This window comes from Jaculus jaculus, chromosome 18 (genome assembly GCF_020740685.1).
Source record: "Jaculus jaculus isolate mJacJac1 chromosome 18, mJacJac1.mat.Y.cur, whole genome shotgun sequence".
Lineage (NCBI taxonomy): Eukaryota > Metazoa > Chordata > Mammalia > Rodentia > Dipodidae > Jaculus > Jaculus jaculus.
Window position 1 is genome coordinate 33,450,359 of NC_059119.1, and position 17,351 is coordinate 33,467,709.

General features: G+C 51.5%; 1 protein-coding gene across 1 annotated transcript in view; it reads left to right on the top strand.

The window, feature by feature from the left end:
• Positions 1-17,351, top strand: part of Cacna2d4 (calcium voltage-gated channel auxiliary subunit alpha2delta 4) — a 165,418-nt gene that overhangs the window by 59,773 nt on the left and 88,294 nt on the right. The window contains exons 7-15 of the mRNA XM_004669117.2: positions 6,537-6,597; positions 7,347-7,497; positions 8,716-8,790; positions 9,856-9,945; positions 10,040-10,153; positions 10,521-10,599; positions 12,278-12,411; positions 15,936-16,013; positions 16,738-16,818. Coding sequence (XP_004669174.2) covers positions 6,537-6,597; positions 7,347-7,497; positions 8,716-8,790; positions 9,856-9,945; positions 10,040-10,153; positions 10,521-10,599; positions 12,278-12,411; positions 15,936-16,013; positions 16,738-16,818 — 863 coding nt within the window. The remainder of the gene's footprint in view (positions 1-6,536; positions 6,598-7,346; positions 7,498-8,715; positions 8,791-9,855; positions 9,946-10,039; positions 10,154-10,520; positions 10,600-12,277; positions 12,412-15,935; positions 16,014-16,737; positions 16,819-17,351) is intronic.

The window sequence follows — 17,351 nt, forward strand, 5'->3', positions numbered from 1 at the left end:
AGGGTGGCCTTGAACTCATGGCGATCCTCCTACCTCTGCCTCCCGAGTGCTGGGATTAAAGGCGTGCGCCACCACGCCTGGCTTCCCCCCCCTTTCTTTGAGGTAAGGTCTTGCTCTAGTCCAGGCTGATCTGGAATACACGATGTAGTCTCAGGGTGGCCTCAAACTCAGGGCAATCCTCCTACCTGTTCCTCCTGAGTGCTGGGATTAAAGGCGTGCACTTCCTCTCACCTCTTTTGTATTATTGTTCAAATCTGATTTATTCTTTCCTGTGGCTTTGTGTGTGTGCTTTTCCTTCTCTTCAATCTGAGGGGTTCCTTTAAGAAGTAATTTCATCCGGGTGTGGTGGCTGAGTGATAAAGAAGGCATGCAAAGTTCTTCTCGGGCCTACGCACACTTGCACATGGAATGCACATCTTTGCACATACGGGTAAACAAAAAAAAAAAGACATGGGAGGGTTGTATGGTGGATCAGGGTGGAGACTAGAGTTGGCTTTGAAAGTTAGAAGCGCCAGAGTATCTGAGAGGAAATATGAGGTACTGTTAAATTCCTCAGCTTTTAGAAGTTGCTAAGGCTATGGAGGTTTGTAGCGATGAAGAGCGTTGGGAAGCACGTGAAAAGGTTGGGGAGAGGAAGGAGGACGTTAGCGGCACGTGGCAAGGGAAGTAAAGAGATCACAGCAGTAGACCGAGGTCAGAAAGATACAGAACAAACCTAAAATCCAACTGAGCAATAGCTAAACAGAAACAAAACCACCCTGGAATTTATTTGCAAAAATAGAGATTTTTAAAGAGGGCCTAAAAGATTTTTTGTTGTTGTTGTTTTTTGAGGTAGGGTCTCACTCTAGTCTAGGCTGACCTGGAATTCACTATGTCGTCTCAGGGTGGCCTTGAACTCACAGCGATCCTCCTACCTCTGCCTCCACGCCCAGCTAGATTTTTTTTTTTTTTAATTCTTGGGCTGGAGGTGACTTAGTGGCTAAGGCGCTTGCCTGCAAAGCTTAAGGACCCATGTTCGACTCTCCAGGTCCCACGTAAGCCAAACACACAAGGTGACACAAGCGTGCAAGGTTGCACATGCGTACAAGGTGGCACACACGTCTGGAGTTTGATTACAGTGGTTGGAAGCCCTGGCATGCAAATTCTCTCTCTATCTCTCTCTCTCTCATACATGCATTCTCTCTTGTATTAAAAAAATAAAAAGAAAGAAAGAAAAAGGCCAGCCAGGCATGGTGGCACATGTCTTTAATCCCAGCACTTGGGAGGCAGAGGTAGGAGTATCACTGAGAGTTAGAGGCCACCCTGAGACTATGTAGTGAGTTTCAGGTCAGCCTGGACTAGCGTGAGACCCTACCTTGAAAAATAAACAAACAAACAAAAAGCCAGTCTGTTGGGCTTGCCTCAAAAAAAAATTATTTAATGAAAAAATATGCTTGGGCTGGAGAGATGGCTTAGCAGTTAAGGCACTGTTGCAGTCAGGTTCACATTGCTGGTAGAAATCACCCAACCCAGAATAGCTTTGGGGAGGAAAAAAAAAAGGTTTATTTTGACTTACAGACTTGAGGGTGAAGCTCCACGATGGTAGGAGAAAATGATGGCATGGGCAGAGGGTGGACATCACCCTCTGGCCAACATAAGGTGGACAACAGAAACAGGAGAGTGTGCCAAACACTGACATGGGGAAACTGGCTATAACACCCATAAGCCCACCCCCAACAATACACTTCCTCCAGGAGGCGTTAATTCCCAAATCTCCATCAGCTGGGAACCTAGCATTCAGAACACTTAAGTTTATGGGGATATACCTGAATCAAACCACTACAGGCACTTGCCTGCAAGGCTAAGGACCCAGGTTCAATTCCCCAGGACTCACATAAGCCAGATGCGCAAGGTGGTGCATGCATCTGAAGTTCGTTTGCAGTGCCTACAGACCCTGGTGTGCCCATTCTCTCTCTCTCTCTCTCTCTCTCTGTTTGTGTGTGTGTGTGTGTGTGTGTGTGTGTGTCTTTCTCTCTCCCTCTTTCTCTCTCTCAAATAAATAAAATAAAAATTTAAAAAGAAATCCTTTCCCTCCCCATATTGTTTCCTTTACCAAGCTGCTTGGTTTAGCCAAGTGCCTGACTGGCACTTCCAGACCTGTAGAACCAGATCCGAGGGATGCATTGCCCCAGTGGAGATGGGTCCAGTGACCTCATGGAGTGAGTGTCCAGCTCAGCCACCCTGGATTGTGAAGCCGTCTCTGCTGGCTCAGTTGGGCAGGGTTTCAAGAGAGGCTGGAGGGGATCTTTGCTTCCTGTGATGTCCGTGTTCCCCCACGCTGGTGTGTGGGGGAGAGGAACTCGTGAAGCATGGCCTGGCCGTGTTCCTACAGAGGTCAGCTGGTCCCCGTCCTCCGTGTTCTGATTGCACACGGCTGCTGTGTGTGGAGAGACGCCCTTCCCTTCAGTTCCCACAGCTCTTGCTAGGGCCAGACTTCAGAACTTTTTTTTTTTTTAATATTTTATTTATTTATTTGAGTGTGACAGAGACAGAGAGAAAGACAGATAGAGGGAGAGAGAGAGAATGGGCGCGCCAGGGCTTCCAGCCTCTGCAAACGAACTCCAGACGCGTGCGCCCCCTTGTGCATCTGGCTAACGTGGGACCTGGGGAACCGAGCCTCGAACCGGGGTCCTTAGGCTTCACAGGCGAGTGCTTAACCGCTAAGCCATCTCTCCAGCCCCAGACTTCAGAACTTTTATACATCAACTCCTTCTCCCATCCTAGCATTCAATCTATAATTATCTACTGTCTCAAAGTTTGCATGCCCACAAATCAGGTATCACTACTGCGATCTGACATAGAAACTGCTCTGTTCATACACCACAGTCTGTTCTTTCTGGGTTGTTTTCCCTCTTCATGGGGTAAACCTTCCAGAAATTCCTTTACTCTTAGGACAAACTACCTCCATGTGTAGTTATCTACAATAGGCTATCTCTTGCCCTCTTGTCCCCTTTCCCAATGCTGCATTTGATGGAAATGCAATTTTAAAAGATAGCTCTTCTCTCTCTCTGCATCTGAAAACTGCTTTTTCCTGCCTCCTGGCTCCCACCAGTGTTGAGGAGATCTGTTTTCAGTTTAACTGCTGCTCTTTCTGAGTGCTTCCAAGATATGTATTTGTTTTGCCCTTAGAAGCAGTTTCTCCAGCTTCATTACTCTGTGTCTGCTTGGGGGTATTTTTGTATTTGCCCTGGTTGCAGTACACTGAGGCTCTTGTGTATGTGAGTTGTGTTAATCTGTTCTAGAACATTCGCCAACATCTCTTACATTGTCCTCCTGACTGCTGTCCTTTTCCTCCTACTGGATCTGCAATCTGACATGCATTAGACCTCGTGTTTTAAATCAGCAGGATTCTGTCTAAGTCATTCAAATATATGAATTTACTCTTCACTGATTTTATTTTTTCATAGATTGCTTTTTCAACCAAAACACTTTTTTTTTTTCATTTCTAAAAGTTCATTTTAAGAGTATTTATTCAGCCGGACGTGGTGGCACAGGCCTTTAATCCCAGCACTCAGGAGGCAGAGGTAGGAGGATTGCCATGAGTTCATAGGCCACCCTGAGATGACAGAGTTAATTCCAGGTCAGCCTGGACCAGAGTGAGACCCTACCTCAAAAAACCAAAAAAAAAAAAAAAAAAAAGAGAGAGAGAGAGAGAGAGAGTATTTATTCATTCCTGAACTTTTGTTTTGTTTTTGTTTTTCAAGGCAGGGTCTCACTGCTCAGGCTGACCTGGAATTAACTATGTCGTCTCAGGGTGGCCTCAAACTCATGGTGATCCTCTTACCTCTGTCTCTCGAGTGCTGGGATTACATTCCTGAACCTTTTTAATGTGTATTCTTTGTGAATACTATGCTGATCATTTTCCCATTACTGTGACAAAATTCCTGAGCTACTCCATTTATGAAGAGAACAGGCTTGCCAGGCATGGTGGCGCACGCCTTTAATCCCAGCACTCGGGAGGCAGAGGTAGGAGGATCACCATGAGTTCAAGGCCACCCTGAGATTATTGAGTGAATTCCAGGCCAAACTGAGCTAGAGTGAGACTCTACCTTGAAAAGAGAGAGAGAGAGAAAGAGAGAACAGACTCATTTTGGCTCATGGTTGTAAAGATTTCAGTCCATGATCTGATCGCTTAGCCTGCCACTTTGAGCTTTTGATGATATAAAACATTAGGATGGGAAGTTATGGTCAAGCAAAGAGAAGGGGGAAGGCCAGGAGGAAGAGGTCAGGGTCCCAGGATACCCTTTAAGGGCACACCCTCAAGGATCTGATTTCCTCTTGCTAAGCCCCCACATCTTACAGGATCCACCAACTCCTGATAACACTGTCAGCTTAGAACCAAGCCTTTTACACATAGGCATCTGGGGACATTTCAGACCCAGGTTATTGCATATGCCCATAGTATGTTTAGTATTTGGCAGATGCAATATCTGAAATTCTCGGGAGGCTGGATGTAACGGCCTTCGCTTTACCCCTCTCAGTCACAGGGGCCTGTCCTTCATGTGTTTGGTGAACTTGTATGTGAGGCCAATGTGTCTTATAGTCTGTAGAGTCCTGACTTAGCCATGCAGAAGCAAGGAAAGAAAGGAGGGAGGGAGAAAGGGAGAGAGGGAGGAATTGGAATTTTGGTAGAGATCCAGGACTGTCAGCACCCTCTTTTGAGGTTTTGATTTAGGCCAAAAGCCTCATTCTTAGCCTCTCTTCCCTACCACTGTTCTGAGGTCAAGGTGACCCTGCTGTCTTAAGAATGTGGACTTCGTAGGGTCACACTCTTCTGGCCACCTACAGTCCAGTCACAACCACGCCACCCAACCTCCACCACACCAAGCCTGCCTTTGGCTCTGGCCTTAGTTCCTAGCCACCATGGGCCCCTCTTAACCTTTGGGACTCTATTCACATTTGATAGGTCTTAGGGAATAACTCAGAAGCCTTTCCTACAACTCAGAGCTCCTCACAAGGCACATCTCTGATGCCACCTGCTATGGCACCAAAAGCCCTCACAGCCTGTGGGGAGACTTTCATGATTCTCCTGGAATACTTTCTCTAGCAAGAAAGAATTCCAGTTTTGCTTTGTTGCGTTTAGTCTTATCTTGAACACACTATTCCTGATCATGAAAGTCTTTTCTGGAAGAGTTTTTCTTATGGATCATGTTAATGTTTTCCATTCATTTACCAAAATGTTCAGTTAGATGAGAAGAAAATCCACACATCAGGTTTTAGGAGAGAGCAGGGTTTGAGTGAGGAAGACAGTCAGAGGACCCTTCAAGTCAATGGTTTAGTACAAAGCAGTTGGGTCTGAAAACCAGTTTCAGCCCACCCAGAGATAGCAGAGCCTGATCTTTTTAAGGTTCCCAGAAGTGAGCCGAGGGGGCTGTTGTGCCACGAAGAAATGGGTTCAAGGTCATTTGACATCACCTAACTAGACTTAGACATGTTTTCTTGCATGTCTGGCTGAGCTGAGTGTTCAAAAAGTCTTAAGAGGCTGGAGAGATAGCTTGGTGGTTAAGGCGCTTGCCTGTAAAGCTTAAGGACCGTGTTCAATCTCTCTCCAGATCCCACATAAGCCAGACCCACAAAAGGTGAGGCAAGTGCAAGGTCCCACATGCCCACTAGGTGGCACAATCATCTGGACTTTGATTTCAGAAGCTGAGGCCCTGGCACACCAATTCTGCCCCCCCCTCTCTCTTTCTCTCTCTCTCCCTCACTCTCTCTGAAAAAAATAAAAATAATAAAAAGTCTCAAGGTCGTTTCTGGATAAGGGACATCTGGAAGAACAGTATGCCTAGTTGGTGACATGACAGAGCCAGTCAGTCTCTGGGCATGGGCTCAGTGTGTTCTCCTCTGCCTGAAGCATGTGCCCGGCTTTACTGTCCGGAAGGGCCGTTCCCAGAAGTGATGAACGTGGCTCCTTTATAGCAGCTCCAAGAAGGTCTGGGCTCTAACATCACCCACCTCCCACTGCGCTGTTAGTAGGGCAAAGCAGGACCTCTCCCGTCCCTCAATCCATCCAGACAGGAGAGAGTTTCTGAGCATCACCTCTAGGGCCAAGAGTCCCCGAACTCAAGTTGCTTGCTTGGTCCTGCTCCTCCCAGACCAGGAGAGACCATGCATGCTAGTGAGCCACCTGAGTGAGGCAGGCGACCACGGGTCAGGTCACTGGACCTCACCACAGTGTCACGGCCACGTGGCTCCCCGCAGCTCTCGGAAATGAGGTCAAGCCTCACAGATGAGCCCCTGGCACATACCTCCTCTCTGAGAAACCACCCCGACTCTTACTGTGACCTTTCAGATGGCCAGTGTCTCTCTCTCTCTCTCTCTGTCTCTCTGTCTCTGTCTCTCTCTCTCCATCTTCTCCCTGCCATCCACAGGTGAAGCAGAGCCTGTGCTGGGGTTTGGGGGGGGGCGTTCGAGGCCCTTCTGGAAGTCAGTGGCCATCAGGGAGGGGTGCTGGGCAGCCACGCTGAGCTGGTGAAAAGATGCAACCCCTGTTTCCACAGGGATAAAGTGGACACCCGACGAGAATGGAGTCATTGCCTTTGACTGCCGAAACCGCGGCTGGTGAGTGCTCACCGAGCAGACGGGCAGCGTGCTCTAGCGCGCACTACGCAGCCCCTGGGGTCTTCTCTCCCGTCCCTGCTCCCCACCCAAGGGCCTGAGAGGTATGGAGCCTTAATGCAGCCTAAGAGTTGGAAGGCTCATCAACTACACCCTTCCCCAAACACACACACACACGCACACACAGTCTTACAGCCCAAATCTCTATGGAGCAACTCTCCCCCTTCTCTGGCAGATGGGCAGCAAAACTGAGCCAACTTTTTTCCCCTGCTGCCAGCCCCTCAGGGGCCCTAGCTGGTCTGATCAAAAAGGACAAGGCGCGGGCTGGAGAGATGGCTTAGCGGTTAAGCGCTTGCCTGTGAAGCCTAAGGACCCCGGTTCGAGGCTCGGTTCCCCAGGTCCCACGTTAGCCAGATGCACAAGGGGGCGCACGCGTCTGGAGTTCGTTGGCAGAGGCTGGAAGCCCTGGCGCGCCCATTCTCTCTCTCTCCCTCTATCTGTCTTTCTCTCTGTGTCTGTCGCTCTCAAATAAATAAAAATTTTTTAAAAAAAATTTTTTTAAGTTTAAAAAAAAAAGGACAAGGCTTACTCCCGGCTTCACCAGCCCTATTTGTGCCACCCTGCTGGCACATGAGGAAACCTGGCACCAATGAACTTGGGGCGCCCATGGGCCAGACCAAGTAGAATTCACAGGAGGCTCTCGGCCAACTGACGGCTCCTGCCTTGGCGTCCTGCCTTCCTTCCTTGCAAAGGTACATCCAAGCCGCTACCTCTCCCAAGGACGTTGTGATTGTGGTGGACGTGAGCGGCAGCATGAAAGGGCTCAGGATGGCTATTGCCAAGCACACCATCACCACCATCTTGGACACCCTTGGGGAGAACGACTTCGTGAACATCATCGCGGTAAGAAGGGTGGCTTGCTGCGGTCAACGCTTTCTCCTCTCGCACCGCAAGGCGCCTCCCTCTGTGGAGGGGCTCCTTCCTCGACAGCTGTGACTTCTGACCCAGGGGACCACGATCGGTCTGTGTGGATGGCTTTAAGACGTCCTCAGAGTATCTGAAGTAGCCTGTGGATGTGCGCAGCTCTTCTTGAGTCCGCATCCTTTGTGGGCTTCCCAGAGAATCTGGCTCCACTGCAGACAGAACCAACCAGCCCCCCCACCCCCCCCGCATCAGCCCTCACCCCACCTGAGGGCGCCGGGCAGAGGGCTTCGTCTGCTGGAGGTCCAGACACCCCAGGTTCTCACTTCGTGATGACTCCAACTCTCTTACCTTCCAACCAAACGCAGACACGCTGGGAGAGAGGAGCAAAGATGAAGAAAACGGGGTGGGGGGAAGAGTCCAACAAAGTGGGGTCTCAGTTCTCAGCGCCCTCTCTGCTCACACACCCTAAGACAGCACTGCCAGATCTAAACCTTTGTCCTGTGACTACAAAAGCTTAGGCACACTGGCAATCAGGAGTGAGTAAAGCAGAGGAGATGTATGGAGAAAAATGGGGGAAAGCCCCAAAGTGTCAGGGCAAACATCCTTGGGATTTCAGCCACATCCAAATGGAAAGAAAGAAAAAACGGGGGCGGGGGGGGAGAGTTGGCTCTCTGAGTTAGAAAGAGAAGCTGCAGGCTCAGCCATGAGCATCTACAAGCAACTACACCAAGGGAGGGGTGGGGGGGGTACAGTACATTATTTTTTCCTTAAAAGGATAACTATTCTTCCTACCTCTTTAGCAAGTCTTTAGGTGAGTAATTGACAGGCTCCATTGGATTAACTCTTAAGAGAGGGGAGCCGGGCGTGGTGGCACTTGCCTTTAATCCCAGCACTTGGGAGGCAGAGGTAGGAGGATGGCCGTGAGTTCGAGGCCACCCTGAGACTACATAGGGAATTCCAGATCAGCCTGAGCTAGAGTGAGACCCTGCCTCAAAAAAACAAAAACAAAAAAGAGAGAGAGAGAGAGGACCATGCTCTAATACCTCCACCCTCCTCCTTTTCATCTCAGGGCAGACTTGAGGTAGGGCCCCTCCTCCGATAAACTCCAGACTGTTAATGTCTGCCTACCCACAAGACAGGTGTCCAGGTGAGCCCATTTCTGAGCCCCTGTTCTCTCTCCCCTCCTCTCGGCTGCAGTATAATGACTATGTCCACTACGTTGAGCCTTGCTTCAAAGGCATCCTCGTCCAAGCAGATCGAGACAACAGAGAGGTAAGTGTCCACCACGGCCTAGTGGTCATCAGGGTGAAGGATGGCATGGGGGGGGGGGTGTCTGTGCAGACCACTGCAAGGCTGCTTCTGCTTATAACAAGGCCCCTGGGGAAACAAAGCAAGGCAGTAGTCGCCAGGCAGACCTCGTCCCCGAGGGCCCCCGCCCCACTGACTCTGCGTAGCTGCTTTATTCGACAAGCAGCACGCAGGTCTCCCAGCACCAGAGCGTCCTGCTCTCTCGGGTCTGGTCTCTGCTTGGAGAAGGACCCAGGGCTGTTTCCCTTTGCTGCTCTTACCTTCCCAGTCTGCCAGTCTTCGTGAAGGACACAGAGCCAAACCCAGTGCTTTTTTAAAAAATATATATATTATTGTTTATTTTTATTTATTTATTTGAAAGTGACAGACAGAGAGAGAAAGAGGCAGACAGAGAGAGAGAGAGAATGGGCGCGCCAGGGCCTCCAGCCACTGCAAACGAACTCCAGACGCGTGCGCCCCCCCCCCATGCATCTGGCTAACGTGGGTCCTGGGGAATCCAGCCTCGAACCAGGGTCCTTAGGCTTCACAGGCAAGCGCTTAACCGCTAAGCCATCTCTCCAGCCCAAACCCAGTGCTTCTGAGTCCTTTCCTCTAATAAAAATAAATAAAAGATAAGAGGATGTGGCAGCAATTTTTAAACAGATTTTACGTGTCCCTCAGGGATTGAGGGCTTTGAGTTTGGCATCCTCTTCAACCCTGGCCTCAGGCTCTGGGGCCTCCAGTGTCTCCTGTGACTCCTCCCCACTGAGGTGGTGGCTGAGCCCAGAGAACATGGCTCTCCTCCATTCCGAGACTGCCTTCCCTCTGGGTGGCTTCACACTTGTCTCTGGTAGAGAACATGGATTTGTGTTCATCTTGGGGTCATTTGAGAAACATCGACTCGGGTGAATGTGACTGGTTGCATCGTGGACCTCGCCCCTATAGCCAAGTCCTGACAGCATTCCAAATAACTTCCTCCACAAGCACAGAAAGGAAACTTCCTGGGCCCACGTAATCGGCCGAGCCTCATCTGACGTTTCCATTCAACAGCATTTCAAGCAGCTGGTGGATGAACTGATGGTCAAAGGTGTGGGCATCGTGAGCCAAGCCCTGGTAGAGGCCTTCCAGATCCTGAAACAGGTGCCTGCCACTGGGAAGATCGGGGGGGGGGGGCAGAAAGGTGGGGGGCAGCATGATGTAGCCTGTAGTGATGGGGCCACGTCCACTTTCACAGTTCCAAGAGGCCAGACAAGGAAGTCTCTGCAACCAGGCCATCATGTTGATCACTGACGGGGCCGTGGAAGGCTACGAACCTGTGTTTGAGAAGTATAACTGGCCAGACCGCAAGGTGACTCGCTGCCAGGAGGTTGGAGGCCGTAGGAAAGGGGTTTGGGAGCATCCTTCTGCCTCTCCCTCAGCTATAGTGGACAACAGCAGCATAGTCCCAAATGTAAAGTTCCTTTACATTATATATCAGTTCAGGCATGTCCCAACCAGGGGTGACACCCCTGGGCCAGGAGGGTGGGTCCAAAGATTTCAGGGTCCTACCCCATATTCACCATGATGCTGGGCAACTCAAGTTACGCCTGGGCCTCGGGACCTCCTCTGTTCCAAGCACAGTTCCGGGGACTGTGATGTGCCTGGGCCCAACATCTGGGCCCCCTTGTAAATGATGCTGGCACGGCTTGAAGCTGCCCAATCTGTCTCGTGGCCAGGTCCGAGTTTTCACGTACCTGATCGGGAGAGAAGTGACCTTCGCTGACCGGATGAAGTGGATCGCCTGCAACAACAAAGGTGAAAGCTGTGGGCAGCACGCCCCGTGCTCCCCACTGAGCCAGCCGACAGCATTACTGGGGTGCCTGCGCGGTTGAGCGCAGGTCTTTGGGCAAAGCCCTCAGAGAGGGGTGGCGCTGTGTTGAAAAGTCATCCCCCTCACCCCCGCGCCCGCTTCCCCTTGTTGTTGGAAGAAAGCAAGAGTGAGGGCCAAGTTCTCATAAGACTTTGAGATGTTCCTGGAGACCCTTGGCTTAGCGTCACCCTAAATGAAAATCAGAGGCCACCTATCCAGGGTTTGCACAAGAGAACTGGCTCCTTAAGAAAGCCAGGCAGGAGGCCAGGGGTTTCATGTTTTCAAAGCTGAAGCCGGGTGTGGTGGCGCATGCCTTTAATCCCAGCACTTGGGAGGTAGAGGTAGGAGGATTGCCGTGAGTTCGAGGCCACCCTGAGAGACTCCATAGTAAATTCCAGGTCAGCCTGGGCTACAGTGAGACCCTACCTCAAAAAACAAAAAAATAAAAAATAAAAACAAAGTTGACTCTTATGCCCACCGTCATTCCTATTGTGGCAAATTATGTCACCCACCTTTGTCAAAGACAAAAGTAGAGCACTATTTTTCTAATCTATTCATTTATTTATTGGTTGGGTTTTGTTTTTTTTTTTTAGACAGGGTCTCATTATATAGCCCATCTTAACCTCAGAATCATAGCCATCCTCCTGCCTCAGCCTTCCAAGTATTGGGATTACATACATGGGCCACCATTCCCAGCAGATCACAGTTTTGTGGGGGTTTTTTGGCATAATGTTTTGTATGTAAACAGTCCTCCAATATCTGGGACCAGAACCCAAGGCCTGGGATTGCAGTGCCATCTTAGGCTCTGTTGATTTGGCAGAAATTTTTTGAGCATCTGCCATGCCCCTGGTACAATTTGCAAAACTGGGGACCAAGGGTAATAAGACAGACTTGAGCTCAGTCTCACTGTTGATGCAGCCAGCAGGTGGACCTTGGTGACAGTATGATAGACCTGAACTGAGATGGGTGTTCGTGAGGCTCGGGCTGTTAAAGATGCAGGAGAGCAGCGGAGCGGTACTCCCCAGTTTAGACAAAGCGAGGAAGGGTGTTCCGTGCAGAGGGTCTGAGGCAAGGGTACGCTGGGAAGGAAAGCTATCCCATTTTGCTGGCATGTGGGATGGATGGCTTGGGAAGACGTGACAGGCAGTGAGACCGGAAAGGTAGGCAGCAAACCATTCACAACCTTGCAAGCCACGTGCTCTTTTTCCATAGCACGGTGGCTACTTTAATGAGTCAGGCAGCCATGGCCCACAGCCCATGGCCCAAGGAAGGACAGCAATAAGGGAAACAAGAGGCTATGGGCATAGGGTATAAGCATCCCTGAACAGAGCCAGAGAGAATGACATGGGGAAGATTTAAGGAGGCGGGGGAGGCGTCACTGTAACACTATCCCTCTGCAGAGTGCTGGAGGGTGGGAGGCCCCTCAGAGAGCTCCCCAGTTGACGCAGATTGTTCGCCATCTTACACTGGGAGCGGGGCCTGGCCTTGGGGAAGGAGTTGCCTACGGCTAGAGGGGCCCCAGCTGAGAACCACCAGCAGCGGGCGAGGGTGAATGGGCCCTGCCCAGGGACTGAGCGGGGCTCCCCTTGGCATCTGATGACCAGGCGGCCTTCCCCTCCCCAGGCTACTACACGCAAATCTCCACACTGGCTGACGCCCAAGAGAACGTGATGGAGTACCTGCACGTGCTCAGCCGTCCCATGGTCATCAACCACGACCACGACATCATCTGGACAGAGGCGTACATGGACAGCAGGGTAGGCCTGGTGGTGGCTCCAGACAGGCGGGGAGGCCCAGAGTGAGGTCGGGCGGGGGGGGGCAGTTAGTGACTGCCCGGTTGGGAAAGGGCTGATATGCCATCCCAAGAGGCATCATAAAGGTGGGGGGCGTGAAGGCATTGATATGCTCCTCCTTCTCCTGCTGGCAACCTTCAGCCCCGCTCATAAAAAGACACTGCTTTGTGTCTAAAGCTGCCCCAGAGCCCAACCGAGTAGACACATCCCACCCCTATATGTTGATTCTCCCCACTTCCCAGGACCCTGCCTTCCTCAATACGCTCTCCCACTTGCCAAGGGAAACAGTCGGATCAATTATTTGCCGTCCTACCAACCACTTCGCCCTGGGTGCTCCTTGCATTTCCCAGGCTGTAGGAAGCACTGTCTTACACACAATAAATAAATAAATAAATGTAGAGGTAGAAGGTCACTGGAGGTGTTTGAGGGCGGGGGAGACTTTCTGCCACTTCTTAAATCACATCCTGCCTCAGTGACAATGTGCTGGAATTAAGAGCATAGATTATCTGGAACATAACACTGCAATTAAGACAGTCCTGAAAACAGTGGATAAATAAGACATACGGGGGAAAGAGGTTTATGTGGGGGGGAAGGAATCTTAGAGCTAGCCAGGGGCCCAGGCTGCCCTTTGGTCAACCCACCCCATGGTCATCAACCACCAGCATGAGGTCTTCTGGACAGAGGCCTACATGGACAGAGGGTGCATCTGCAACAATATCCTTTTCCTTCCTGCCATCACCTTTACTGTCCCCAAGATGAGCCCCATCTTCCTGGTCCCAGAAGCTAATGGAACTAAAACAGTGTGTGAATGTCAGGTGGGAGGGGCGGGGGGCATGTTCACCCCTCAAAGGCTACTGCGTAGGAGTCTCCAGCTCATGTGCCTGCCTCTCATTGACCACTTCTACTTGACGCTGACTCTGAGCAGCCGAGGTGTCTGGGAAGGCACACTCTTCTTCTGCTGGGCTCTATGCCTAAGGACAGGAGCATCTTACAGCACAGAGTAATAGTAGATACGGGTCATCCTGAAAAGTTTGGGACAAGACTCACAAATCCACACTAAAGTACCTTCGCTAGTAGGAAGTCACCTCCCCAGAGGGAACCAGCTCTTCTGTGAGGGCCTGCCTGGGACACTGACATACCCCTCTGATGGCTGCCCCCTGGGTACACCTCCATGGTCAAGGTGGTCATTGACCACAGGCTCTGCTTGCCCCAGGTAGATGGGAGAAGGGTGGGAGAGCAAAGGGAAGAGAAGAAGGAGAAGAGGAAGGAGAACTGCTCCCATTCTCTTGTCTCCACTACCCTCGGGCTTACCCCCTTCCTTCCTTTGTTTGGGTTTTGTTTGTTGATTTGGTTTGGTTTGGTTTGGTTTGGTTTGGTTTTTCGAGGTAAGGTCTCACTCTAACCCAGGCTGACCTGGAACTCACTTTGTAGTGTCAGGCTGGCCTGGAACTTGCAGCGATCCTCCTTCCTCTGCCTCCCGAGTGCTGGGATTAAAGGCGTGCATCCATACAGCCTCCTGTCTGAGGAGTATCTGTCTCCCCAACATGTGCAGCACCTCCTACGTGCTGAGGGGCTGCCGGAGGCGGAGGGGGGGGGTCTCTCAGAACTAACGTGCAGTGAGAGGAGTGGCAGCGGTGACCACACCTGGGCACCATAGCAGCTGGGCATGTGTCTGGCAGAGGGACGAGGAGGGAGAAGGAAGGGGAGCAGAAGCAAAGCTTTGCGTCCCTGTGATGCCGCCCAGATGACTCCAGGCAGGTTGTCCCAAGCTGTCCTCAGGCAGCCCTTCACAGACAGCATGGCCTCCTAGGGTCTCATTTCCACCCACGCCTGAAGACGAAGGCACAGATTTGCCTTCACTTTAAAAAAAAAAAAAAATGACCCCTGTGTACACAGCTAAATCCCCCTACAGCACCCGTGGCTTCTAAACCCAGGGACCAAAGAGCCTTGGATAGTGCAGAGGACTGATCCCTGAATAGGAGATGCTGGGGAGGCCCAGGCAAGGAAAACCTGCCTTCCAACTCTACCCTGAAACAAGTGCTAAGGTCGGGGAGGAGAGTGAAAGTTGAAAGGACTTCCTTTTCCAAGGACGTCTGCCCTAGAAGGTCATGATTCCCCTGCCTCTTTCTTTCTTTCTTTCTTTCTTTCTTTCTTTCTTTCTTTCTTTCTTTCTTTCTTTCTGTTTGTTTTCCAAAGTAGGGTCTCACTCTAGCTCAGGCTGACCTGGAGTTCACTATGTAGTCTCAGGGTGGCCTCGAACTCACGGCAATTCCCCTACTTCTGCCTCCCGAGTGCTGGGATTAAAGGCGTGTGCCACCACGCCGGCTTCCTCGGCCTCTCTCAAGCGCTCTGAGCAATAGGCAGCCCTACAATGTCCCTGCCGCGTGCACACTTGGTATCCTTAAAGCCACACGGTCTTCCAAGAACATTGAAGAAGGCAAGAGCAATCAGCCAGGCAGGGGACCGCCTCCCCCGGGGCTGGACAGGATTGTGGTCTGGTTCTGCATTCCTGGAGAGAGAGCGGCGTGTTCGCCCAAGTGTTAAGGGTGACCTGAGGCAGATGGCAGAGGCTGGATACCCAGTCCTTGTGCTGCGGCTCCTCCTGTGCGTGCTGGTGTCTGGCTCTGCAGCCATATCCGAAAGCTGTGTCGTGCTCCTGGGTGGTACAGAAACTTGTGTGTGCTGGGCTCTAGGGCTCACCCTCGCTCTGGGTAGATGAGGATGAGAGAGCTTGGCTCACACCCTCAGGAGCTGAGCGTTGGAATCAGTGCTTTGCCAACTGAACTGGGCCCGGCTCCTTCCACCTACCCCACCCCATGACTCCTCCCTGTGCTCCCCAGGGTATCACCTTCCAGCTCCCCCAGACTAGCCCCCAAATCCACTCCACCTCTCCCAGCCCTCCCCCCAAAATCCACCCCACCTCCCCCAGCACTCCCCCAAAATCCACCCCACTTCCCCTAGCACTCCCCCCAAAATCCACCCCACCTCCCCCAGCACTCCCCCCAAAATCCACCCCACCTCCCCCAGCACTCCCCCCAAAATCCACCCCACCTCCCCCAGCACTCCCCCAAAATCCACCCCACCTCCCCCAGCACTCCCCCCAAAATCCACCCCACCTCCCCCAGCACTCCCCCCAAAATCCACCCCACCTCCCCCAGCCCTCCCCCCAAAATCCACCCCACCTCCCCTAGCCCTCCCCCCAAAATCCACCCCACCTCCCCTAGCACTTCCGCTCCTCCCAGCACTGCCTCCAGTACTGCCTCCATCCCTCCAGCTCTCCCTCCAGCTCCCAGCACCCCTTCCACACCTTCCAGTTCCTCCAGCATTCCCTCAAGCACCCCCCATACCACCCTTCGAGCCCCCCTGAGCTCCTCCGGCCCTCCTTCCAGTTCCCTCTAACACTCCTTCCCTCATATTGGAAGGAGAGCCGGTGTTGACACCCAGGTCCACTGACCCCTGACCGCCTCCGCCTCTTCCTCTCCCGGCAGCTCTTCACCTCGAAGGCCCAGAGTCTGATGCTTCTCACTACAGTGGCCATGCCTGTCTTCAGCAAGAAGAATGAAACCGTGAGTGGCTGATCCCAGTGAAGTGGCAGCAGAGATTCGAACTCAGAGCCACTGTCTGATATCACAAGACCAGGGGTTCCTGAGCCACAAGACACCCATGAGAGTTAAATACAGATTCCCAGGCACAATTTCTGGCTAGCCACATGGAAGCATCCTCACTGACCATAGGCTTTAACCTGGGTGCTCATCCAGTGGTTTGTGGGGGGCGTGGGGATCACCTGCTGTGCTGTAGGGACCACTGCCTCATAGACCTAAAGCCTCAGGTCTGCTTCTAGCCTCCCAGCAAAACCACACCTCACTGGTCAAATTAAGCAGATTGTTTGTGAAAGCCTCCAGGTGGGGGAAGTTCTAGAGCCTTCCATTCTCTGTCAGGTCAGGAAATGTCTTCCTTATAAGCCACTTATGCCTTAGAGCATCCATAAGTTATGGTTCTTGCATTTCAGCTATGAAATTAATATTTCATCCAACTTTATATTCCACTCAAATATTATCACTTACATATTAATACCGGGTATTAATCTTGCCAGGAGCTGAGATCATTCCCGAGGTCTTCTCTGACAGATTCTACGTTTTCATTCAGGGAAACAATCTAAAATCTAACTGCAGAGGAAGGCTGGTTTAAGACCCAGGCACCTTCTCCTCTGGCTCTGGGGCAGCCTAGAGCCCCGTCTGGCCTTGGACTTGGGAAGCCCAACGCCCCTAACCCTTGTACTTTTTATTCCAGCGATCCCATGGCATTCTTCTGGGTGTGGTGGGCTCTGATGTGACTCTGAGAGAGCTCATGAAGCTGGCACCCCGCTACAAGGTGAGCCTGGGTCGGGTCCCTAAGGGGCCCTGTCAGGTAGCTTTCCATCAACTGTGACAAAGCCCTGAGAAAAGTCAGTTTAACAAGAAGAGAGATTTATTTTGGCTCATGATTTCAGAGGTTTCGGTCTATGGTTGCTTGAATGTGGCTTTGGGCCTGTGGCGAGGTGGAACAGAATGACAGAGGAAACTTGTGCTCTTTTTTTTTTTTTTTAATTTTTTTTTTTTGTTTATTTATTTGAGAGCGACAGAGAGAGAAAGAGGGGCAGAGAGAGAGAATGGGGTGCACCAGGGCTTCCAGCCACTGCAAACGAACTCCAGACGCATGCGCCCCCTTGTGCATCTGGCTAACGTGGGTTCTAGAGAATCGAGCCTCGAACCGGGGTCCTTAGGCTTCACAGGCAAGCACTTAACCGCTAAGCCATCTCTCCAGCTGTCAGAAGCGAAGAGATGAAACAGGGGAGGCATCCCAATATGTCCTTCAAGAGCACTCCCCCAGTGACCTAACTTCCTCCCACTAGGCCACGCCTCCTC